This window comes from Prionailurus viverrinus, chromosome C2, assembly GCF_022837055.1.
Source record: "Prionailurus viverrinus isolate Anna chromosome C2, UM_Priviv_1.0, whole genome shotgun sequence".
In the NCBI taxonomy this organism is placed as follows: domain Eukaryota; kingdom Metazoa; phylum Chordata; class Mammalia; order Carnivora; family Felidae; genus Prionailurus; species Prionailurus viverrinus.
The window spans coordinates 37076174-37102959 of record NC_062569.1 but is presented as its reverse complement, the minus strand read 5'-3'; the positions used below and the strand labels follow the sequence as shown (position 1 = coordinate 37102959).

Genomic DNA, 26786 nt, shown 5'->3' with positions numbered 1-26786 from the left:
CTTGACTGGAAGCCTTACCAGTAACATAGATAGTTGATTAACACATATTTTCCATGTTATATGTATTATCCATTCTTTCAATAAAGTAAGCTAGTGTAAGAATGTTATTTAGAAAATCTTAAGGAGGGGCGCCTGGCTAGCTCAATTGGTTGAGTGACTGACTCTTGATTTCGGCTCAGATCATGATCTCATGGTTCATGAATTCAAGCACCATGTAGGGCTCTGTGCTGAAAACTCAGAGCCTACTTGGGATTCTCTCTTTCCTTCTCTTTCTGCTCCTCCCCTGCATACATGCATGGATATGCATTTTCTCTCTCTCTCTCTCTCTCTCTCTCTCAAAAATAAATAAGTAAACATTTTTTTTAAAATTTAATGCTTATTTTTTTTTTAGACAGAGAGAGAGGAGCAGAGAGAGAGCAAGACAGGATCCGAAGTAGGCTCTGTGCTGACATCAGACAGCCCAATGCGGGACTTGAACTCATGAACCATGAGATCAGGGAGACCTGAGCCAAAGTCGGAGGCTTAACCAACTGAACCACTCAGACACACCAACATTTTTAAAAAATAAAATTATAAAGAGAAACTACATTTATAATACTGTACAGTAAAAAATTCATGTATAAGTGAGCCCACACAGTTCAAATTGGTGTTGTTCAAGGGTCAACTGTATTTTATATTCTTTTTTTACACTAAGGCTCTGAAATCTAATGTGTGATTTATACTTTTAGTACATATCAATTCAGAAGCTAAGTTTTCATCAAAAATACTTGATCTCTATACACTAGTCCCTCTTTATCTGTGGTTTTGCCTTCCATGGTTTTAGGTACCCAAGGTCAATCAGGCTGGGAAGCAAATAGTCCTGCTTCTGAGGAATCATTAGGTCAAGAGTGGACTGATGCTACACCACAATGTCTATATCATTTGCCTTGCTTCATCTCATCAGATAGGCATTTTATCATCTCACATCATCACAAGAAGAAGGGCAAATACAACACAGTAAGATATTTTGAGATAGAGATATCACATTCGTATAACTTTTATTACAGTACTATATTGTTATAATTCTTCTATTTTATTGTTAGTTCTTGTTTCAATCTCTTACTGTGCCTAATTTAGAAATTAGGCTCAGTCAGTGAAGCATCTGACTTCAGCTCAGGTCATAATCTCCTGGTTCGTGAGTTCAAGCTCTGTGTCAGGCTCTGTGCTGACAGCTCAGAGCCTGGAGCTTGCTTCAGAGTCTGTGTCTCCCTCTCTCTCTGCCCCTCCCCCACTGGCACTCTGTCTCTCTCTCTCTCTCTCTCTCTCAAAAATAAACATTAAAAAACTTTTAATGGTTTTAATTGAAGTATAATTAACACAGCGTTATATTAGTTTCTGGTGTAAATATAGCGATTCAACAATTCTAGACATTACTCAGCGTTCATCATGATGTGGATCCTTTTTTTAAAATTTTATATTTTAGAGAGAGAGAGAGAGAGAGAAAGAATCTCAATTAGGCTCTACACTCTGCACAGAGCCCAACACCAGGCTAGATCCCACAACCCTGGGATCATGACCTGAGTCAAAATCAAGAGTCGATGCTCAAGTGACTGAGCCACCCAGGTGCCTCACAATAAGTGTATTCTTAATCCTCTTTACCTATTTCACCCATCTCACCTCACTTTAAGTTAATGACCAAATACTTCAATTGGGTGTTTAGTAATGTCCTCCAACATTTCCTTGTTAGACTGCTGTTTTCAATTTTTCTTCTCTTCAGTCCTCCACTTCTCCTGTGTCTCCTCTTTATCACCTTCTGACTCCTACCTGTTTCCAAGGAGAAAATAGCAGCAATCAAAAGAGTAGTTCCATGCACTTCTACCATACCAACCAACCTATGCCCTGGGATCTCATCCCCTCTTTTATTTTTTTAAATAAATGCTATGCCCAACGTGGAGCCTAAACTCACAACCCAGAGATCAAGAGTCACATGCTCTACCAACTGAGCCAGCCAGGTGCCCCAGGGGGATTTGCTTTAAATCAAAACTATAGGGACTAGAATAATTATATCACTAGATCTCATATTCTCTATTTTCTTATTTATAAAATGAATGTAACTTGGAAGTTTCTACTAGTCTTGCCAAATTATCAAGCTAACACATTCAATCTAATTTGGATACTGTCCATTAATTAGGCAGATGTGTGTGTTTATGTGTGTGCAGAAAGGACCACTTGGGGCTCAGTATCAAGTATTTCATTCTATGGTTTGGTATAATCAACACACTTCCTTATAATTCCACTAAATTAGGAGGAAGCCTAAGGAAAGAGCAAAACCTAAAAATCAACCAGCTGTTTCATTAAAGAGTCTTTGCTTTCCTTAGAAGTGGAGGTCATCCAGGAGTGCCTGGTAACTCAATCAGTTAAGTGTGTCTGACTCTTGATCTCAGCTCAGGGCTTGATCTTAGGGCTGTGAGTTCAAGCCCCATGTTGGGCTCTGCACTGGACCTGAAGACTACTTAAAAAAAAAGAAAAGAAAAGAAATGGAGGTCATCCAGCCTTTAGGGTGTGAAGTGGATTCCTCTGTAGACCCCAGAGAAGATGGAAGCTTACCAGGCTACCCTTTAGCTAGCATGGTAGTTTGTGCATGAGTAGAAGCAGTTGTGCTCCCACATCCTCTAAGGAGACTTGAGATGTTCTTCATTAGATATTTAATATAACACAAAGATATAAAGAATAATACAACAAATGCTCAGATATCTACCAACCCTTATTAGTGAAGTCCCTTGTGTCCCACTCCCAATGAACAAAGTATATAGAACTTTCTTCCAATGATCTGAGAACACAGTTAAATAAAACCAAATTAACAAAGAAAGAATTCAGGGGCACCTGGCTGGTTCAGTCAGTTGAGTGCCTGACTCTTGATTTCTGCTCAGGTCATGATCCCCAGGTCATGGGATTGAGCCCTGCATCAGGCTATACGCTGAGTGTGGAGTCTGCTTAAGATTTTCTCTCTCTCTGTCTCTGCCCCCCCCCAAAAACAAAAACAAAAGCAAAAACAAAACAAGGAAAGGATTCAATGTACCATATATCCATAAATATTAACTGGATAGGAAAGGACATCAGAACTTTGCAGGGATGTTTACAAGAGAAGGTTAAGGTGAGTTGTGATGGCAGGGGTACAAATACTTGGCGTACTGTCATGCGGAAGAATAAGTGGACTTGTGCACCATTCCAGTGTCTAAGCCCAACTTGACGTAGGGCTAGTTGTTGGATACAGTCCAATCCCAGCATGCTTGCCCTAACACACAGGCAACCTCCAAACTGGCTTATTTCTTCAGCCTCCAGTTCATTTGACTCATTTTCTATTTGGGGTCTAAAAGCTGGCTCTCAAACCTGACCCTTGGTCTAACCTCTGGTCTGGCTCTCTTTTTCTTTTTCATGATTGCATTTCTCCTCTTAGAATGCTACCTCTACCCCTCTGGGTCAATACCCTGCCAGGTTTGCCAGGACTCACCAAGAGAACCTGGACTCGGAAGAGAAACTGGGGCCAGAGAATTCAAATTGCAGGCAGGTAGGTTTCAGCTCCACGAAGTGAAAGAGGCTCCCTCGGAAAGCAGGGGCCCTGTCACTGGGCATGTGCAAGAAGTGGCTGAAGGGCCACCTCTCTGAATAGAGCAGAGATAACTCCTGCACCATGAGGGGGTTGAAGGCCATCACCTCAAAACTCTCCCAAGGGCCAAAGAACTGACACTACAAGGTGGTCTAGGACCAGTCAACAATATGAGTCTTTATGTTGATGTACATTTTGTATTTCAGAGAATAGTGATGGTATTCCAGATTTAACCATTTTGAGCCTTTTTCTTCAGCTGTAAAAATCAGGAAAATAAAACTACATCACAGTATTGTGAGAATTAAGACATGTTTGTTTTGTGAATTGTAAAGCACTTGAAAATGTAAATGTAAACTGTTGACAGTGATTACCTTCTGGGAGTGGCCTTGAAGAATGATGTGAGTCGCATGAGCATGCATTACTTTTGCAATGAAAAAATATTTGAAAATATTACATATAGCATAGACTGATTCTGCAATTACATATGAATCCATAGATATATTTCAGTCTTTTTCCCCTTCAGGAGGACACTTAAGTATCATGTTATCGTATGAGTTAACAACATCCCATGCTATTAAACATTCTTTGATAACATTTCTATAAAGATGAAAAGAGATTTATTTAACTGATTCCTTATTGTGGCTGTGTGGGTTGTCTGGAGTTTTTCCGTATTATACACAATACTAGGATGAATATTCTTGTGTCTGTTTCTTTTCTTTTCTTTTTCTTTTTTTAAGTTTATTTGTTTCTAGAGAGAGAGAGACAGAGCACAAGAGTGGGGGAGGGGCAGAAAGAGAGGGAGAGAGAATCCTAAGCAGGCTCTGCACTGTAAGCACAGAGCCTGATGTGGAGCTTGAATCCATGAACTGTGAGATCATGACCTGAGCTGAAGTCCAGAGCCAGACGTTTAACTGATTGAGCCACCCAGGCACCCCTTCTCGTGTCTATTTCTGATTATTCCCTTAGGATGGCTTCCTAGAAGTAGAATTGCTAGGTCAAAGGGAAAGCATATTTTCCAGGCTTCTGATTCTTCGCCACTGTGGGGAAGTTCACTCAGGCACCTCTTAGCATAAGCTGGAGAGGGAATCCTCCCTCCACTTCACCTGGGCCCACTTTCTCTGAGCCAGGTTGATGGAGCAAGCTGATAGCCCAGATAGCCCAGCCAGCTTCTTGCATAGTCTGCAACTAGCATGAGCTCCTTTGCTACTTGTCTTACTGTCCTTCCCCTCACTCCCAACCCTGCCAAATTATCTGAAACCTGGCTATGGATCCAAGCCCTGCATGGAAGCAGAAACCCAGATAATGGGAAGCCCAGCCACTTCTCCTTTGCCTTCTGCTGGTGCAGAAGTAGAACCCCTTCTCTGCTTGAGGTTTTTAAGAGCCTGGGCCCAGCCTTACCAGCAATACCAACAAGATCAGCATTTTCTCCCCTGCTTCCCTCCAAGACCTGGAGGAAATGAATAAGAATTCTTTTCATGCTTTTAAGTATTTTGTTGTCGTTGTTGCTCTTGTTATCAGAAGTCAAATCTAAAGCAGAAAGGAAGGGAGGCCTCCGGAAAGTCTCTGACCTCCTATTTCTTTAATAGCTCATGGTTTCTAACTTGTACTGTAATGTTCTCACATTTCCAAGCTAAATAGTGGATGAAGTGGTAGGGGTGAGGTAGTGTGTTGGGGAGAAAGTGTCACTTCTGAACAGAAGAGAGAAGGAATACACCTGTGGATTAGTGAAAAAGACCACTGGACTCAATACACTAGGGGTCTTCAAAATACCATTATTCATCATAGCCCCCAAATGGAGGAATCCCCATACCTACTTGTAGTAGAAGTGATAAGTAAATTATATTTTATTATATACATATGTATATATGTGTATATATATGTATATGTGTATATATATAATATGTATATATGTGTATGTGCATATGCGTATAGATGTATGTATATATACATGTATATATATATGTGCATGTGTACATGTATATATATGAAATAAGAGAAATCCGAAATAAACCATAGCAGCTGGATGGTATGTATGTTTTTTCATGTAACAGAATACTATACAGCAATGAAATGGGACAAACTGCTTTCACACAGAACATGGGTGGCTCTCAAAAACATAATGTTGGGTGAAAGAAGCCTGACACAGAAGAATACATATTGTATGACCCCATTTATATAAAGTTCAACAATAGGCAAGATGTAACTACAGTGTTTAGGGATACCTACTGGGCTGTGCATTATTAAGAAAAGTAAGGAAGTGATTTCTATGAAAGAGTAGTGGTTAATTCTGGCAAGACAGAGTAGGAGGTGTGTTTAGAAAAGGGTATGAGGGGACCTCTGAGTGCTGGTGATAAGCTATTTCTTGACCTGGGGGTAGTTACACGTGTTTTCAGCTTATATAATAATTCTTTAAGCTTTCATTCTTATGTTTCGTGGATTGTTAGGTATGTGTTAAAGAACAAAATTCAGCTGAGTGTATTTGAAGATCTAATTGGCTTTATTAAGTGATTCATGAATCAGGCTGCACCCCAGCTAGCAAATAGAGGGGAGCTTCAAAGGGTTGGACAAAATAGAAGGTTTTTATAGGAAGGAGGGTGGGGCAAGGAAGTTATTAGCAAAAAACCAGAAAGGATCGTTTCTGGAAAGTTCAGTTTCCCTTGGGGTGGAGGGGACACAGGGTCTTATGCAGATTACCTCATTTCTATTTTGGGGGGGGCGGTGGGGAAGACCCATGTGCTGATTACCTCATTGGTGCTGACCAGAAAATTCCTAACTCGTTAAGTCTACTTTTCTGGGGGAGGTTGAAAGTGCAATTTGGTTAAGTATTAAATCCTGGTTTGGTGACTTGGTCTAGCATAAGTGACTCCATCTTGGGGCTGTGGTTTTCTTTTTAACAGTGTGTTGTTTTTCACAGATGAAAAATTGTGCCCACGTATTTTTGTGTCTGTGTGTATTTACAAAGACTGAGGTCAGTGTTTTCTGGAGCCAATCATAGTTGATGCAAACATTCTGTGTCTGCGGTGTATGATCTGTGATGTAGATTGAGGACCCCTCTGTGCACATTGTGAGACCACTCTGGTGGAGGACGAGCAAGACTGTGTGATTGGGCAGAGAAACAAGGAGACCAAGACAACTACTGAGTCACAGAGGTGTTTATACACGTATCTATTTAACCTTCTCAAAGATTGGGGCAGTGGGAATCACAAAAGAATCATTTCAGTTTAAAAGGTAGAGGATAAACTATTACAAAGAAATTGGTTGAAGTCAGATAGCCTGGGGTCAAAATCTGCTCAAGCTTTGGGGAGAAATAAATGAGCTAATTTGTAAAGTGTCTGACACTTGTACATAATAAATGGTAGAAATATTAGTCTCATTTAACTCAAGAAGATGCAGAGCCTGGGTTGGGTTGGACTCCCCCAGCCAGCAAGGGGGAGGATCACAGATTCGAACCTGGGCATTTCCCTCTTGAGCCCTTGGTACCCCCACCAGCCTCATCATAATACAAGTATTCTGTAGGAGCTCAGGAGTGGGAGTGGTTACATGGGGTAGGAGCAAAGGCATGTCACAGAGCATGGCATTGAAGCTGACTGTTATCGAAGAAGCACAGACCAGCCTAGGAGTATAAAAATTCATAGAATCACAGGGGAATGGTGGGGGAATGACTGAGTCACTCAACTTAGCTAAATGTCAGGTTCCAGGAATTAAAGCAAGAAGAGTTGCCCCACGTATTCAAAGTGTTATTCCAGGGACTGAAAGCGAGTTTATTTGAAAGTTCTTTACAAACTGTTCAGCATCATGCAAATGTAAGATTGTATGTGTGTGTGTGTGTGTGTGTGTCCCAGGAAAATTTAAAACTTGGCTGGGCCCTGGCTGGCTCACATGCCCTGGTGGAGCATGTGACTCTTGATCTCAGGGTTGTGAGTTTGAGCCCCATTGGGTGTACAGATTACTTAAAAATAAAAAAAAAATTTTTTTTTTTAATTAAAATAAAACTTGGCTTATGTCTATGGGTAAAAGAGGAAATCATGACCTTACCTTTTGACCTACGGAGACCACTCCCAAGCCTGAGACATAGGAGAATAAAGGGAAATTCCTGGGAATACTAACCTAGAAGATATTAGGACATCCAATTAAGCCTAGGAGATTAGATATATATCTATAAAATATATATTATATGTATAAGTAAAACGTTAGGCCAAACTTTGGTGATTACAGTTTATTGTTAATAAGTATGGAATTGTTGCCACAAACTCTAGGATGTCCATAATATGCTTACAGCAAATATAAATTTAAAGAGGCAAAAATGAGCCCATTTTCTGGGAAAATTCTATGAACAAAAGCCTAAGTTTCATTAGAAAAATCACTCATGGGGCGCCTGGGTGGCGCAGTCGGTTAAGCATCCAACTTCAGCCAGGTCATGATCTCGCGGTCCGTGAGTTCGAGCCCCGCATCAGGCTCTGGGCTGATGGCTCAGAGCCTGGAGCCTGTTTCCGATTCTGTGTCTCCCTCTCTCTCTGCCCCTCCCCCGTTCATGCTCTGTCTCTCTCTGTCCCAAAAATAAATAAACGTTGAAAAAAAATTAAAAAAAAAGAAAAATCACTCACATCCTCCTGGCACTTTGTGATCCTCTGAAAATATTTTTTTTTAATTAACTTGTTCTATTTTTTTATTTTTTTAAAATTTACATCCAAATTAGTTAGCATATAGTGCAACAATGATTTCAGGAGTAGATTCCCTAGTGCCCTTAATCATTTAGCCCATCCCCCCTCCCACAACGCCTCCAGCAACCCTCTGTTTGTTCTCCATATTCATGAGTCTCTTCTCTTTTGTCCCCCTCCCTGTTTTTATATTATTTTTGTTTCCCTTCCCTTCTGTTTTGTCTCCTAAAGCCCTCATATGAGTGAAGTCATATGATTTTTGTCTTTCTTTGACTGACTCATCTCACTTAGGATAATACCCTCCAGTTCCACCCACGTAGTTGCAAATGGCAAGATTTCATTCTTTTTGATTGCCGAGTAATACTCCATTGTGTGTGTGTGTGTGTGTATATATATATATATATATATATATACCACATCTTCTTTATCCATTCATCCATTGATGGATATTTGGGCTCTTTCCATACTTTGGCTATTGTTGATAGTGCTGCTATAAACATGGGGATGCATGTGTCCCTTTGAAACAGCGCATCTGTATCCCGTGGATAAATGCCTAGTAGTGCAATTGCTGGGTCATAGGGTACTTCTATTTTTAGTTTTTTGAGGAACCTCCATACTGTTTTCCAGAGTGGCTGCACCAGCTTGCATTCCCAGTGATCCTCTGAAAATATTAACAACTAACCCTTGCTCTGTGCTTACCATGTGCCAGACACTTTTATAAGTACTTTATAATTTCTTACTATTAAGTTAATAACTAATTATAGAGACACTGTTAATCATCATAACAATCCTGTGAGATATGCTACTTTTCTCAGCTCCATTTTACAGATGGGGAGACCTTAGATAACATGGCCAAAGTCACAAGCTACTAAGAGATGGGATTTGAACCCAGGTTGGTCTAATTCTAGAGTCCACATGTGTGTGAGGGAAATTACCCATTTCCCTCTGCTGTCTTTCAGCCTAGTTAAATTATATATGATGGTGACCATTTACAAGAAGAGACTCTTGATTATTTATCTGTTTGAAATTCAGCCTAGAATCTGCACTTCTCAAAGTCAAACTCTCATCACCTACTTTGAATTCATTGCAGCCTATGGAATGCTTATGAGGGTCACCTGTGTCTCTGAAAGGCGTTTCTGAATGTTTATTCACTTGTTCAAAGTTTTGAGAGTTTTAAAACATACAAAAATAGCTGACCCCAGTTTAGCAACTTTGAGAAATCCTAATGAAACCACCAAAGAGAAAGCAAATGGGCAAGGATGGAATGAAGCCCTGCGAAGAGGTCAAGATTGAGAGAAAAAGTGAAGAAAGGGAACCTGGGAACGATTCAGAGCCTTCCAGCTGTGGGCCTGACCTGGCAAAAGGATCAAGGAGCTGTAATCCTGTGACAGGCACGAATCTCTGTGATTTGCGATGCTGCAAATGGCACTGTGAACACTGACAGACATGGCGATGTTTTGTGAATAACCATTAAGTTCTGCCAGAACAGCCCATCAGGACACACAGGTAGGTAAAGACAATTTAGCTGGTTTGTCTGAGATTCATTCATTCTTGCTTGCTTGCTTTCTTGCTTTCTTCCTTTTCTTTCTTTCTTCCTTTCTTGCTTTCTTTTTTCTTGCTTTCTTTCTTGCTTGCTTGCTTTTCTTTCTTTCTTCCTTTTTTTTTTCTTTCTTGCTTGCTTTCTTTTTCTTTCTTTCTTTTTCTTTCTTTTCTTTCTTTTATTCTTCTTTCTTTCTTTTCTTTCTTTCTTGCTTTTTTCTTTTTTTCTTTCTTTTTCTTTCTTTCTTTCTTTCTTGCTTTCTTATCTTTCTTGCTTGCTTTTCTTTCTTTCTTCCTTTCTTTTTTTTCTTTCTTGCTTTCTTTCTTGCTTGCTTTCTTTTTCTTTCTTTCTCTTTCTTTCTTTCCTTCTTTATTCTTTCTTTCTTTTCTTTCTTTCTTTCTCTTTTTCTTTCTTTCTTCCTTCCTTCCTTTTTTCTTTTTTTTCTTTCTTGCTTTCTTTCTTGCTTGCTTTCTTTCTTTTTAATGTTTTTTATTTATTTTTGAGAGAATGTGAGTCAGGGAGGGTAAGAAAGCAGGGTGCAGAGGATCTGAAGTGGGCTCTATGCTGACAGCAGAGAGCCCCATGTGAGGCTTGAACTCATGAAATGCAAAATCATGACCTGCGCCAAAGTTGGACACTCAACCGACTGTACCATCTAGGTGCTCCTGTCCAAGATACTTTCTATCATGCTTTGTTAAATTGCCTTCCGAGCTTCATCCATAAGTGGGTGAATATGCAACTAACCTGTGGCAAGTGAGCATGTGGCTGGCTCTGCAGATACCCCAGGGCAGGTCAAGGGTGTCCAGGCTCTCTGTCCCCCAGCTCACAGCCCCAGACACCACTGAACCTGTCAGCTCCTTCCTGCCACAGACAATTAAGATGCACCCTACCTCAAGTGGGTTGTGAGGCTGCCAGGCTTTGGCACTGGGGACAGGAGATTAACCTGAAGTGAGGTTTTTCCTCAAGCAGGAAAAAAAAAAAAAAAAAAAGGCAATTGATAGAACTAAGGAAATGAGCTGAGAAAAAGCCAAACAAAGAATAGTGGTTGGATGATTCATGAGGTGGGGTACTCCTCTCTGGCAAAAAAATAAATAAATAAATAAATAAGATTGTAATCTGCTGGTAACTGTCTTGTTCTTTAATGACTATGTTCTCTTTCAAAATTCTAAGTGTAGGTTAGGGCTGGAAAGGGGGGGGGGAGTTGAAATGAAGGACTTTTATTTTTTTATTAAAAATTTTTTTTTAACATTTATGTATTTTTTTTTTTTTTGAGAGAGAGAGAGAGGGAACATGAGTGGGGCAGGGGCAGAGAGAAGGAGACACAGAATCTGAAACAGGCTTCAGGCTCTGAGCTGTCAGCCCAGAGCTCGACGTGGGGCTCGAACCCACCAACCGTGAAATCATGACCTGAGCCAAAGTTGGACGCCTAACTGACTGAGCCACCCAGGGGCCCCTGAAAGACTTTTATTATAAGCAGGTCCCTTTCGTCCACCTTCCGTTCCTGTTAGGGTTGGAGACATGCCCTGCAACTGAGTCACGGCTTCCACTGTCCAGGCAGTTACAATTCGTTAAGTTTGCTGCCTCAGACGCAAGAAGGAAAGAGCTTTTAAAATTCGGCCTCTGTTTGCTCCAGAGAGACCTGGGGATTATTTGCAGGTTACATTACTTCCCAGCCCAGTAACTTTTCCCTCATTGCTATTGTGAGTGCTTTCATTGTTTTAAGCAAATAATAGTCCAGGTGCAGCCAGACCTTTTTTCTTCTGACAGGAAGACCCCAGGAAGAGCTATCAATTAGTAACTGTTCACAACATACAATTGGTAGGTGTTTGACATTTCCAGTGCTACTGAGGAGCTAAAATTTGGACATCCAACTCTGACCAGATTAAGGAAAAGGAAATCATAAACCTTGTCCTCTCGGTCTATAGTAGTTTCTATCATTGAGAAAAAAAAGAAGTTTACAAAAATGAAGTTTGTTTAAAAAAAAAAAATGCTTCCCTTATGAGGAGGTGAGCAGTACCAGGCATGAGGGTCAGTGGAGGTGTATGAGAGCAGGGACAAGATTCCAGTCACACATGTGCACTTGGACAACTGGGTGGGGACCAGCCTGGCCTGAAAGGAACTATAGATTAAATTTCCTTCCATGATCAAACATAAGAGATGTGCTGACAATCTATGGTTAAATTTTGGTTTTGGACAGTGTTTACCTCGATGTGAACCTGGGGTCCTCAAAGTATTTGTTGTGTGGCCTTTGTCTAGTTACTTCGCCTCTTAGTGCCCCCTTAACTTAAATGTAAAATGGGGATGGAAGAGTCCCAACACCATGGGGCTGGGGAAGGATCAAATGATTAATTCATGCAAAGCACAGAGTAAATGCTCAACAGATGTTAGCTATTATTGTCATCAGGGCTACACTATCACAATAGCTCTTCTGTAGCACAGAAATTCCAGAAAGTTTTTAATTAGCTGTGCAATCTTGGGGCTGAGTTTTCGTATCTGTAAAATGAGGGAGTTGTCTAGATGAGGTCCAAACTGACCTTAAAAGCCTAGAATTACATTCTTTACATTTTCCTAATGGAAATATTGAGGCATACAAGTAGTACTTGTCCTTGACACAAGGCAACCCAGCAAAGACAGTCAGGCTGAGGAGGTAGCTGGCTACCAATCTCTGGTGGTGCTAGTCTTCTATTACCTTGTCAGAAGATCACAACCCAGGGCTCATGGGAGTGCAACCTGGTATAACCTTTCTGGAGGTCAGACTGGCAATATTTATCAAAAGCCTTAAAAGTATACTTCAGAATTCCACTTCTAGAATTCATACTAGGACAATGATAAATAATAATTAAGGATGTTGCAAGATAGCCACAGGATGCTCATTACAGGGTTATTTATAATCAGGAAAAACTGGAAAAAAATCATAATGAAAAAGGAGGATTGGATAGATAAATTATGGTGTATCCATGTAATGAAATGCAGTTTTAAATATGATTAACAAGAATTTTTTTGACAGGGTAAGATGCTTACAATATATTGTTAAATTAAAAAACGGATTATCACACAATATATATGCTATGACCCCAGATTGTTAAAAATCACCAATATAGATATAGATAGATTAGATAGAATAATCCACCAAAAATGCACCAAATGAACCAAATATGTTACCAGTTCACTAAATATATCTGCCAAAATACAAACAGTGCTTACCTCAAAATAGTGATTGATATTTTCCTTTTTAAAAAAATGTTTATTCATTTATTGGGGGGTGGGGGAAAAGAATGTGAGAGAGAGTGCATGTCAGCAGGGGAGGGGCAGAGAGATGGAGAGAACCCCAAGCAGACTCCTTGCTGTCATCGCAGAGCCCGACTCGGGGCTCCATCCCAGGAACCATGAGATCATAACCTGAGCCAAAATCAAAAGTCAGACACTTAACTGACGAAGCCACCCAGGAGCCCCTTTTCTTCTCCCGTCTTTCTTTTCTTTTCTTTCTTTCTTTCTTTCTTTCTTTCTTTCCTTTTCCTTTCTTTCTTTCTTTCCCAGTTTTATAGAATGAATATGTGCTTTTTTCTGAACTGTTTATTTTGGAAAAACTAAAACATAAAAAGAGAAAGAATTGTGTTAGCCACCTCACCCTGACCCCCACTGCAGCCATGTACCCATCAACTTCAACAATTATTAGCTCATGACCAATTTTGTTACACCGTGTATTACTTTCTAATAGGAAAAAAACTACTTAGATTTTTTTCCAAGACTGTATAAGAGGAACTATTGTTCATTTCACTCCAAATACAGGCCAAATAATAAGAAAATTGGTTCAAGATCCATAGTGGTCCAGAGCATTGCATTTTTACTCATATCAGGAGCAAGTAAGTGCAATTCTGCACAGACCTAGGCCAGATCTTCATCAGGCAAACATTTTAGTCAAGACTAGCTTCTGGTGCAAGCGACAGAAACCCACCTCTAACAAGTGAATGTGGGAAGCAGCTGGGTCTTGTGACCCCACTGGAGGGCAGGCAGACATAAAGGTGGTTGATGGATGCAGAACATCCCTGGGGCCTTGGGCTCACTACTCTCATGCCTCTGACCTGAGTCCCAGGCATGTCAGCTCACAGCCTCTCAGTAAGGGAGGGTCGGGGTTCTGTGGGTTCTCAGTCATACAATGTGGGGAGGTCTCTGTCTGATGGGACTTGGTTCAAGTCATTTCCCTGTGTCCAAGAGGACCACACTGAGATATTTTAGAGGTTCTGACAATAATAATAACAGCAGGAACTTATAAACATATAGCATCTGCTCTATGCCAGGTACTGTCTAAATGGTGTGTGTGTGTGTGTGTGTGTGTGTGTGTGTGTGTAATTTAAGCCTCATAACAACCTTAAGAGGTAGGTGCTATTACTGGTATCATTACTTTTCAAGATGGGGAAATTAAGGCCAAAAACACCCAAGTAACTTGCCCAAGTTCATACAAGTAGTGAGTAACAGAACCAGGATTGAAACCTAAGTAGCATGGCCCTAAGGTCTGTACAATTAATCACTCTGTGGTTTCATTGCTTGAGAGTCTGAGCACCAAAAATATTGTGCCTTTTACCATATGTAATCCAAATCCAAATCACATTAGATTCTGGATTAGGGTAAGAAAATGTTAAACAATTAATTTTTTCCTATGACTACTCTGATATTTGCTATGACACGCTTTTCTCATGGTTTCAGTGCTGGTGCCTAAGTAACACTGTCACTTGGATAACCAGCTCCAGAGTTTGAGAAGGGATTCATGGTAAGCAGGCAGTGCACAAAGTGCACCTTTACTAGCCAAAGGTGTGTTGGTTGCCTCCTGCCTCCAGTCCACTTTGGGGACTCCTACTTTTGGGGCTCTGAGAGCAGCTGTAGACTTTACAGCTCATTTCTGCAAAGGCTGACATGTATCCCTCTGGCTTCCCATCCCTCTTTTATTCTTTAAATGCATTTTAGCAAGTAATCAGAAACTCAACTGTCAGTACAAATCTAAACTCTAAAGAGGCTATCATCTTAAGAAGTCTGAAAGAAGGAGGGTCAGCTCAGTGATGTCATCAAGAACCCATGTCCTCCCATCTTGCCACTCTGCCTCCTCGTGTTTAGCTCTTGTTTTCAAGCTCATACACTACGGTCTCAAGATGGCCACCCAGCACAAGGCATCATTGCCCTTTTACAACACAACAAACGTTTAAAAAGGCAGGGGCAAAAATGGCTTTCTTTCACATGGTTCACTCATTTAGGCCAAAAAATCTAACATCCAACAACATCCGAACAAGTATCTGTTTACTTCTCATTGGCCAGGGTGATGTCACATGATTGTGCCTAGACCAATTACTGGCAAAAAGATGTTGAGTTTAGACCAATCATAATTCATCCTCTAGGTAAGGGCATATAGTTCCCCTGGAAATATTTGGCATCTGTGTGCAAGGAAGAAGGAGAGACAGCTGTTGGGTAGCCTGCCATTATAACCCCTTCCTCATTCCTCTCATGTCCTTCCTCTAAAGAGGCCTAAAACGTAGAAGGCCTGGGGCAGGGTCAAGGTCAAGGTTGGGGAACAGCAGACATGGTCTACTCATTAGTGAAATTCATAGTTTTTCTTTCACAGAATAATCAACCTCTATGTTTTCCTAACTCTCTTAAGGCCTCAGAAAATTCTTTAATTCCAAGGCTGTGAAAACTATGTTATACCCTGTATTAGTTTCCTATGGTCACTGTAACAAATTACCACAAACTTCATGACTTAATACAAATTTATTCTCCTATAGCTCTTGAGGCCAGAAATTCCAAACCTAAAAGTTTCACTGGGCTGAAATTTAAGGTGTTGACTGTGGGCTGGTTCCTTCTCAGGGATCTGGGGAGAATCCATTTTATTGCTTTATTTAGTCTCTAGTGACTTCCTTTATTCCTTGCCTTGTGGCCCTTTTCTTTTTCTTCAACATGCGTAACTCTACCAATGGCATATTTCCCTAAACAGCCTTCTTTAACCAGCTCCTCCTGTATCCCTCTTAGAAGGAGGGTTGTTATTATTAATGAAGGATTATTTCCCCATCTGAAAGTCCTTAAATTAATCATATCTGCAAAGTACCTTTTGCCATACAACATTTACAGGAATTAGGACATGAATATCTCTGGGGTGCATTATTTAGCTTATGACACATCCCAATTCCTGATCCTCAAAGCTGTTGGAAGGGTGAACTTCGGGGCAGGAAGGAATCCCAGAGTCTTTTCAGTGATGTTCAGCAGCCCAGAAGCTCATAACTGCAGGTTTGGGGTCTACGGCTTAGGTTTGTGGCAGGTGCTTGGGGTGGGGTTTATGCCTGAAGGACAGAATTTCCATCAGATGGAAGTCCTCCTCAGGAGCCTGTGGGGGACACTTGTAACTCTGTTTTATACTTTTGCAGCTAAATGAATCATGTTTGCTTTAAGTCAGTGCATGTGGAAGAGGTGGCAGATGCCATTAATGTAAAGTAACTTTAATCAAATAAATCACATGCCAACATTAGCTTCATCACATTTTTAATGAACCTGCACTGTGGAGTGATGATTCAGGCGATTGGGACCTTATGTAAAATTTCTGTAGTGAGTTCACAGACCACTCAGTCTGTTTCCCCCTCTCTGTATTTCTTTCTTTTTTTGTTCCGGCTCTGGTCCTTGCCCCCGGCTTTCGCGTTCTCTCACTGTCGTCTTTTACATAGCTTCGTATCCAGCTTTTCCTGGCCTTTCTTCCCCTTTCTGTCTGGTGAGTGTCCTCCATGGGCAGCCATGTGTGGCTGGTTGGCTTCTCCCCTACAACCTTGCCCACCTCCTAAAAATGGAACCAGACCTGCCAGATTCTGGGCAGACTCCCATCTGACCAAGCACAGTTAACTTCAGGGGCAAGTCAGTGAAGTGCTGGTAAATACTTAAAAACCCATTCTCCAGAAAAAGCAAACCCTGAGTTGTAGGATTTGCTGATTTTTGTGTTGCAGGTATATCCACCACGGCCTAATTCAAGCTACGAAGGTGAGGGCACCCTGAAAATGGAGTCGGTAGGAGGTGTGCACGATCCACTCCAGCACAGCACGGGGCCAAGTGCAGGTATGTCCTCATGACACAAGATTTCAGTTGTCTACCTTCTCCCAAGCAGGGAAGGACTGGGCACACGCTCCCTCTGCAATTTCTTCCAAAGGAAACTTTTCACACACATTCTCCCCAAGTTAGTCTTCTGCATGGGCGTATAACCGAAAGTAAACTTTGAGTTCGAACTGCGTTTTGCTCTTGGTCTTCTCCACTGTTCCTTGTTACTTGGGTGAAGTAATGCTGGCTTACAGTCACCTTTACTGGCAAGATGGTCACCGTGCGTGGAAGGTGACAAGCGACTGGCTCCTTCGCTGTGTCTCTGGTGTTACACACAAGAAATTTCTCGACTTAATGTAATATCTGAGACTAATTAGCTGAGCTTCCTAGAGAGAAAGCTCTCTCTAGAGCAGGAGAGAAAGGGGAGTGGTGGTGGGAGAGGGTGAGCCAACAGAGTATATAATTTAAATTCCCAGAGAATCCAGACTTCATTTAATGGTTTCTACCTTCATCTTAAACACCTCTTCCAAAATCAAGCGGATGGATGTATTTCACTTCCTTTCTGCGACCCTATACATGATGGGGTAGGGCACAGTGAGTGACAAAATGACCCGAGTGGACTGTGAGAGGGTGAGGCAAGATGATTGGACAGCCCACACACTGCATGTCAGACCTAAGCGACACGATGGGTTAAACACTGAATGATCCGTCACTAGATCAAACACCGAACTATGAAATGTTGCCAACGGAGACATATAAAGTAATAAAAACAGTGAAAATTCCACATGTCTGGGCGAAGTTCTGCCCTGCAGTGTCTGCTGTTCTGTTTTATGGGCCTAGCCCGGAACACAACCAAGCAAAGGCGAGGGCCGGAGGGCACAGCGCTCCCCAGGAAGCGGGGCGCGAACAAGGGCATCCGAATGTTTGTTTGGTTGAGCTGCTATTTCGCCATTGTCTGCCTTATTACCAGTTATAACATGTGCCCGAGCTGCCTTCGCCCCTTCATTCCACTGGCATTTGTTAAAAAAACATTCACTGAGATCCAGTCTGGATGTGTCTTTTTGCCTGCCTGTAACTTTCCACTTTAAGGGAGCTGTAACAAGGAGTTCACAAGTCCTAATTTCACAGGTTTTTAAGAACAAGGATTTTAAAGCATACACCTGGGATAAATTCTTGTAAGGAGAAAAGGAAGAGGGTAAACTGAATTCTGGTTCTTAAATCCCTTTGGGCATTACGCTTCTTGGTCCTTGGCATCAACTAAAGAGAAACAGGAAGAATTATTGATCCATATTGGCTAACAGAGATGTCTAGCCAAAGGGAGAAATATTCAGGATCGGCATGGTCTGTCTTGGGTTCGATTCCTTTCTCCTACCACATGGCCCAATACATGGTAAACCCTGAATTAATATTTGTGGAATGAATGAATGTACATGATTATTTTCGAGGAGACAAAGAAATAAAGAAGTGTAGTTTCAAAAGGATCTTTCTAGGGGTGCCTGGGTGGCTCAGTCAGGCTTCCGACTTCGGCTCAGGTCATGATCTCACAGTTTGTGAGTTCGAGCAGGTCGGGCTCTGTGCTGGCAGTTCAGAGCCTGGAACCTGCTTCAGATTCTGTATCTCCTTCTCTCTCTGTCCCTCCCTTACTCGCACTGTGTCTCTCTCTCTCTCTCTCAAAAATAAATAAACATTAAAAAAAAAAAAAAGGATCTTTCTTCTAAGTGTCTACACCCAAGCCATTAACCCACAGGACCAGAGGTAGGGTGAGTGGAAGGAACACAAGGCCCAAGGTGCGTGACTCAGGCATTCACTCTCAGTTTTGTGCACGTTTCCACGCTGTGCTTGTGTGCACCGGAGACTGAGAAATCCTTAAATATCATGCCCTGGGTGCCTTGCTCACCTCACTCTAGTCCCAGCAGTGCTACTCCATCTAGGGCCTACAAAATACTTCTTAGAAATTATTTCTTCCTTGGGTTTAGTCCACTAAGTCTGCTCGGAGCCCCCCCTCCCCCAGGTGACATTTCAGGGAAAAGGGACAGGGGCAGTTCCAACCTGGGAAACCAGTGACCTCACAGCCAAGAATAGTCAGGTAGACCTGGGTTTACTCAGCACCTAACTGTGTATTTGGAGAAGCCCATTAACCTCTGGAGCTTTCTTTTCTTCATCAATAAAATTCAGAAAATACTTCACAGGATGATAGTGAGCATGGGGAGTCATACACAAAAAGTGCCAAGTACAGTGCCCAGCACATAGTAGGTGCTCAGTAAATGGAAGCTTTGGTTGCATTTTTATTTTTGGCAGCAGGGGTGGTGAGGCTGGCAATGCTGCCCAGCCGACTCCTTGAGTAGGAGACAGCACACATGTGGACCCGAAAGAAGAAATTTGCAGGAGCTGTACTGGAAGATAGAATTGACAGATTCAGGCAACCCAGGTGGAGCTCTGCCTGTGCCAGGTGCTGTGCTAGTTTTCCCGCGTTTTCTCTAATCTTGACCACAGGGTATTCTTCATTGATTATCTATACTCACGCATAACAGATAACTTTTTAGTGTAAGTATGTCCAATACAGCATTTGGGACATAATTATACTAGAAAAAAATCAATTTGTTGTTTTCTGCCATTTAAATCTAACTGGACATCCTGCATTTGAACTGGCAAACCTTCAAGGGGAGTTGTTAGTACAGGGACTTTAAAATGGAGCCTGCCTCAGGGTGTGTCTCTGGAATGTTTGTTTGCATCGATGGCCTCAGGGGCTCAGCACACTTTGCCCTAGCAGGTGAACTGATGAAGCTCTCCTTGGTTCTTCTGGCTCCTGGCTTTCTCCCTTCTGCTTCTCTTTCCCCAGCAGCTTCTCCCGCGGCATGCAGGAAGCATGGGCATGGCAGGAATGTATGAGACAACTGGCAGTGCAGATGGGAGAGGCAGGGTGAGGAGACTTGGTTTAAAAATATGTAATAGTCAGCTGGCCCCAGGCACCTCAACCAAACTGCTGGGAAAATGCTAGCTGCTTTCTGGGCTTGCCACCACATCCCCTAGCCCTCTGTTCGGGGGCTCTTCTTTCTGCTGTGTGTTTCATAAGAGAACAAAAAGAGAAAGGGGTCTTGCTCAGAACTTTGGTTAACGGAAGCAGAATGTCAAAAATAGGCTTTAGGGTGCTTTAGGTTCTTTGATGGTATTGTGACATTCCGGGTCGTGTCAATGGATAATCTTAAGGGAAAAAAAAAGGTAAAATTGGGACTGTCATAGCGAAATAAAAATGAACACATGTTAAACATTTTTATTTAACTCATTCATGAGAAAACTGGGGTTACAACCAGTTGAAAAAAGTAATAAAAACCATAAACCTATATGCAGCAAAGGAATGTTGAAAAGAATGAGCAAATTAACATAAAACTGGTTTAGGGGGTACTGATACTGGACTGAGTTGTATCTCTCAAAATTTGTATGTTAAAGTCCTAACCCCCAGGTACCTGGGACTGTGGCTGTATTTGGAGGTAGGGTCTTTAAAGAGATGATTAAATTAAATAAGGTCACTGGGATGGGCCCTAATCCAATATGACTGGTGTCCTTATAGGAAGAAATTAAAACACAGAGATACACAGAAGGAAGATCATGGCAGACAGGAGAAGGTAGTCATCTAGAAGTCAAGGAGAGAGGCTTAAAGGAAATCAACCCCACTCACACCGTCATCTTGGACTTGGAGCCTCCAGAACTTTGAGATAATAAGTTTCTGTTGTTTAAACCGCCTAGTCTGCAATCCTTTGGTATCATAGCCCTGACTGACTAATGCAGTGGGGGAGGGTCATTTGCGTGTCTATACGCATTTGCATTCCCATTAATTATCTACAGTTTATAGAATTGTAAAATAGCTCCTTCAGAATCAGATAACCTAGTCAGTTTAATAACAAGATAATTTTTGACTAGGAACAGTAAATTACTACTTGTGGGTCAAATCTAGTATTACCACCTGTTTTTTGTAAATAAAACTTTACTGGCACCCAGCCATACTCAGTCCTTCACACATCAGCTATGGCTGTTTTCCCATTACAAAGGCAGAGGTAAGTAGTTGCCTTCTGCAAAGTCTAAGAAATAAGAAAGATTTTTTCTGGTCTTTTACAGAAAAAGTTTGCATATGCTCCTCTAGGCAATGCATTCGTTTTCCACTGAAGCACAAATACTTCCCTACAATTGGAGTGCCCTTCAAGGTCATCCAGTCCAGGGGTTCCCAGCATTTGAGATCTCACAGGTCAGTAAAATTTCATAAAAATTTTGAGGGAGGGTCAGAGGTCTCCAGTCTTACTTTTGTCAAATATCAACTGCTTCCTAAGAAGATATTTTGAAGTGAATCCTGCATGAGAAACTTTGTTGCCTTGTACTTGCTTTTCTTTCTCTGGGGTTTGGTAAAACTTTCACCACAGACCACCACAGCTCATACTCTGGATTGCGGAACAAATAATCAGGCCCCAGCCTTAGGCACCAAATGCTGGCTCTGTCCAGGGATATTCTGCTGGTTTAGACTGGACATCCTAGCCTTACTCCCAGGACCCAGGCTAATACCCTTTGGCCAGAAAGGGGTTCTCAGGGACTGATTATTGCCAGAGCCAGCCTGGACATGCCCCACATACCCAGGTCTAACTGTGATGGGCCCTGCCTTGCTTTAAATAATATACGGTTTCCTGATTTTTAAAATAAATACATGTTCAGTGCAGAAAACTTGAGAAAAAGCAGAAAGAACAAAATTCACCTCTACCCAGAGAGATATAAAAGTTTACTGACACACAGAGGGAACAAAAATACTTTCTGATCTGAAAATCCTAAAGGGAGAAAACCAAGCATCTCTCCCCAAACCAAAATGGAGCCTGGCACATGGCAGGTAGCAATATTTATTTATTTATTTTTATTAAAAGAAAATTTTTTTTTCAACGTTTTATTTATTTTTGGGACAGAGAGAGACAGAGCATGAACGGGGGAGGGGCAGAGAGAGAGGGAGACACAGAATCAGAAACAGGCTCCAGGCTCTGAGTCATCAGCCCAGAGCCCGATGCGGGGCTCGAACTCCCGGACCGCGAGATCGTGACCTGGCTGAAGTCGGACGCTTAACCGACTGCGCCACCCAGGTGCCCCAATATTTATTGAAAGAATAACTAAACCTACATGACTGCAATTCTTTTTCCTAGACAATCCAGGAAAACTCAGTCTTTGAAAAATGTTTTGATAATCAAAATGGCTAATGGCTAATCTGATAAGTCTTCCAGGCAACCTCCTCCCCCTCAAAAATTCTTGTATCTGATTTTTTCCTTATATCATTAAAAAAAATTGTAAGACTTAAAAGTGCCCGGAACAAACTGTTTAAGAATCAAGGATTATGTATTTTCACTAGTTTTCGTGTCCAGACAATTTATATAAATTAAGTCTTATTATTAAACTGCCCTAATGATATATACAATATAATAAACTTTAAAAATCGATCTGATAGACTCAGGATTTCAAGACCTGCAATTCCTAAGAAGCCCAATTTGTTGAATTTTCAATCCATGCTTTGTCACCTAAATGAAACATCTTAAATTTGATATTCTAAATAAACACTTGGGAACATTTTTTAATTCTTTGTGGCTTGAAGTCTTAAACTCAATAATTCATCACTGTTTTCTATGAAAACCTCATCCATACCTTCTGCTTTGAGGGCAGCTCTACGTCCCTTTAAGCAGTTTATCCATCTACTTTAGACCCATCTCCTCCTGTAGGAAACAAACATTCCAAATAATCCCTGACAAACTGGAAGAATAAAAATGACTTCTCTCTGGTCCTTCTTTGCATATTTCACTCATATGTGTTTGTTTCCCCTGATACTTCATTATGTTTATGAAACTTTTATATAAAAATGTAAGCTCATTTTAACTTTTGGAAAATAAGCAAGCATCATCCCCTTTCAAAAATCACTTTCTTCCTTTGATGAGACATCAGGTTTCATCTTCCTTAAGTCTATACCTGAATCCCACCCATGACCTGCACAGATCTCTTTGCAACTCTGACGTGGCCCAGGTGGGTCCTGCACCTGGCATGTGGTAAGGATGGGGCCTGGGATGGACTCCAATGTCTTCACTCATTCTAAGTAGGTTTTTCTTTCATTGTGCATAAAAACTTTCCTTTTAAACCGTTCCCCAGGACCCAGCTCTCTTCCTTCTCTCACCTCCTTTGGAACTTTTAATCAAGGTAGCCAGGTTTAGTTCTTTGTTCCCTGATCTAGGGTCATTTGACCAGCTGCTACTTACTGACTACAGTCTTCAATTTATTATGCCCCTACTATATGCAGTCATGTGCTATGTGCTACATATACATTATTTCCAGTCTGTGCAACAACGCTGGAAAGCGGTGTGACCTGAGATAAGCTACAGAACATCGATGAGCTTCAGTTTCTCATTTAAAATGTGAATAGTAACACTGACAGGAATATGTGTTCTATACCACACCATATAGCCTCTCTTAGACAGTTGTCTTAATTCTCTGTGGTATCCCCCAAATGCCCAGGATAGGGCTCAGTGTGAACTAGAGCTCAACACATATTTACTTGGTGATTGTTTGAAAACAGCTATCTTATTCAGTTACTTTCCTGACTTAGTTCTAAGTTTATCAAAAGAAGCAGACATTCACATTGAGGAACCAATGCAATATGACATGACTTTTCAATGTCTAATTATAAGGCTAAACCCTAAGACCTCTAGTCTTGGAATGCTCTGGTGAATTGGATTTCTGTTAGTTGTGAATTTGTCTTTTGTTAAAATAGACTTATTCGGAATCTTATCAAATTGTAATCTACTTTCTTGCCTTAGGAAAAAGAATTTGCTGGACACACCTGTATCTGCTTTGATGACTCAGGACTCTGCGGTGTCTCCAGGGCAGGATTTGGAGCATCAAGAGCTTGCTGAGGATAGAGAACGAGCAGAAGGGTGAGTGGCAGATGCACTAACCCAGGACTCAAGTCCAAGCCGATTTCTTACTACTCGTTTGGATATGCCTAATGTTGTCTTGCAGTCGAGCATGACTGTTAGCTGGATTCCAGTCAACCAAATATTTTTTGGCCAGTGTTTCTGCAACTCTTGGCTCCCTTACTCAAGGGACAAAATTTTTAAATTGATTTCAGCCAGGTCTCTCACCACCGGGACAAGTGAGATTTTCTTATGCACACATATATCTTTTTTGTTCCTTTTTAAAAATTTCATTTTATTTTTACTCTTTTTGTATTTTATTCTTTTTGTACTCTGTTTGGCTCTAAACCCAACATGAGGCTTGAACTCACAACCCTGAGATCAGGAGTCACATGCTCTATCAAGTGGGGCAGCCAGGCGCCCCTCTTTTTTTTTCTTTAAGTATAATCACCTCAGGTTTATGCTTGGGTCCAAAATATTTTTTTGCACCCTTAGAATTTTCACTTTGGCTGTGCTTTTGAGAAGTGCTAATTCTACAATACAGTGCTGGCTGGGCAGCCACTTGAACCGAGAGCTACAATTTGTTCAAATCAGTTTCCGAGTCGGTATTTCTTCAGGTCTTGAAATAGCCAAGAGATCTACTTCTGGAGGTACGTGTGAAGAACGAAAGTGTACAAGGACAAGAGAATATACAAGATGAATACAGATTATCTTTGGTCTCATCTATATTGCAACTGCCAAAATTACATGTTTTCTGGGTATTTGAAAAGTTGCTGTCAAATGTGTAATTGAAGCTTTGAGCAACCAAAACAAGAGTCCATATATAACAGCATTTAAGCCTACGTGGCCATGGTTCTCAAACTTGCCTCACATCAGAAGCACTTGGGGAGCTTTTGAAAATCTAGATGCCCAGGCTGCACCCCAGATCAAATAAAATCTAGGGCTGAGAGTCAGACATTAGTATTTTTAAAAGATCCCTAGGTGATTCCAAAGTTTAGCAAAGTTTGGGAACCAATGGGATGTGAAAAACTACACATAAGCAATTTGTAGCATGTTCCCTAAAGGACTCGACTTACGGAATACTTTAAATTCACAGGTCTCATGTATGTTTACATTTAAAATACTTCAACACTACAATGGCAAAATATTTCAAAAATATGAATAAGAGACTTTCAGTAAGTTAAAATTTTTTCTGTAATTTAAAATATTGCCCAAACACTACAATCCACTCTTTTTCAGGGGGGAGAAAATCAGGAACATTTATTTCCAGCTTCCAAATCTTTTTTATAAGTACAGAAGCAGAATAAATACTGAAAGAAGAAGAGAAGAAGGGATATAAACAAAGAAAAACTAAAATGATTATTTACTAAGAATTGCAAATGCTCATTTACTGAGTACACCACAAAGTTCCAATCTCTATTCCTAGGACTTTGTGTCATTTTCAGGGACATGATGCTGGAGGGCTCATGCTTTTAGTTTATCAAAATAAACCTGACTGTTCCTTTTCCCAGCCCTTGGTGAAAACTGAAACTTTACTTGACTCATCTTTATGAAAAAAAGAGAAAGAAGAAAGAGATGGAGGGAGAGAGAGGAGGGAAGGAAGGGTGGGAGGGAGGGAGGGAGGAAGGAAGGCAAAAGAAAAATGTGTCCTAGTGGTGAGCTGACCTGTCCTTTGAACTGTTCTATGGTTGAAATGTCCCTCCTGATTGATCAGTCCTCATTCAACAGATTTTCATGTGTTAGGAACATTCAAGGATTATGTCAGCTGAAATTCCTGCTGCCCATCTGGTAGAGAGAACAACTTATAATAACAAACACACACCAGACTTGGATGAATTACCATCCCCACAACCTGCAAGCCTGTTGGGGTCATTCAGTTCTTCAAACAGTCCCGTTTCTATAATTTCTTCCTGCCATGCTATGGGGACAGCCCCTGTTGCAAATCTTTGGAAGAACGTCTTATCTTTATCATCAAATTCAATTCCCCGAACCTCAGAGAAATCTTCAATTTCAGCGATGTCTTTGGCATAAACCACGGAAGGGTCTGGCACAAATGGGGGCTCAACTAGGCCAGCTTCCAGGCGAGCAAAATTGATGGTTTTGAAGAAAGGGTGTTGCCTGGGATCATCAGACTTCTCTCTGTAAAGAAAGGAGATGGTCAGACTGAGTCACACTAACAAACCAAAACAGGAAATAGTCTAACAATACAAAATGTGCAGCATTCTTTTCCTGTAATACATTTCATTTTAATTGCAAAGACAATATAACGACATAAAGAATAATTTAAAAAAATAATGACTTCAAAAATCACCTTACACAGACAGTAGCATTTTCATTGTTTGAGGATAAACCTTCACATGTAGATCTAATTTTTAGAGTCAAGCAGTTGACATGACTTTTATCCTTAGTGTTTTGTGGAAATACAAGCAAAATTCAGTGAGGCCAGAATCTGCTTGCCTGCAACTTTATAGCCATTGCATTTTGCTCTGCCCTTCAGGGTCAGACAGAACAAGGGAAGCATGTCTCTTCCCACCACATTCTAAAAGACAGCACCCATATCTCCCCACTCTTCATATGACATGGTGTCTAGGAGCTCCACCTACCTCCCCCCACTGCCACAGTATTTTTAAAGACTTAAAAAATGCATTAGGGGGCGCCTGGGTGGCTCAGTTGGTAGAGTGTCTGACTTCGGCTCAGGTCATGATCTCACAGCTTGTGAGTTCGAGACCCATGTTGGGCTCTGTGCTGACAGCTCGGAACATGGAGCCTGCTTCGGATTCTGTGTCTCCCTCTCTCTGTCCCTAACTCACTCACATTCTGTCTCTGTCAAAAATAAATAAACATAAAAACAATTTTTTTTAAATGCATTAGTAATTATTAGTATTAATGAGCATACCTTCAGTGCCCAAGACTATGGTTATTTGTTATCAAACCCTTGTCTAGAAATTATTCCAGCATTTACCTTAGAATAAGGGAGAAAAATATACGTTCCCAATTGTGTAAACTCTTATATTAGTTAT

At 41.1% G+C, this 26786-nt stretch overlaps 1 protein-coding gene across 2 annotated transcripts in view; it reads right to left on the bottom strand.

The window, feature by feature from the left end:
- Positions 1–23699: 23699 nt before the first annotated feature.
- Positions 23700–26786, bottom strand: part of GRK7 (G protein-coupled receptor kinase 7) — a 29379-nt gene continuing 26292 nt past the window's right edge. The window contains exons 4-5 of one of the 2 annotated variants that reach the window (XR_007155698.1): positions 25432–25905; positions 23700–23762 (exon numbers count right to left, since the gene is read on the bottom strand). Coding sequence is in view for 1 of the 2 variants with exons in the window: in XM_047875564.1 (XP_047731520.1) it covers positions 25569–25905 (337 nt within the window). In the remaining variant the exon portion in view is untranslated. Of the gene's footprint in view, positions 23763–25015; positions 25906–26786 lie in introns of those variants that run through there. The other variant, XM_047875564.1, reaches the window with a different exon arrangement.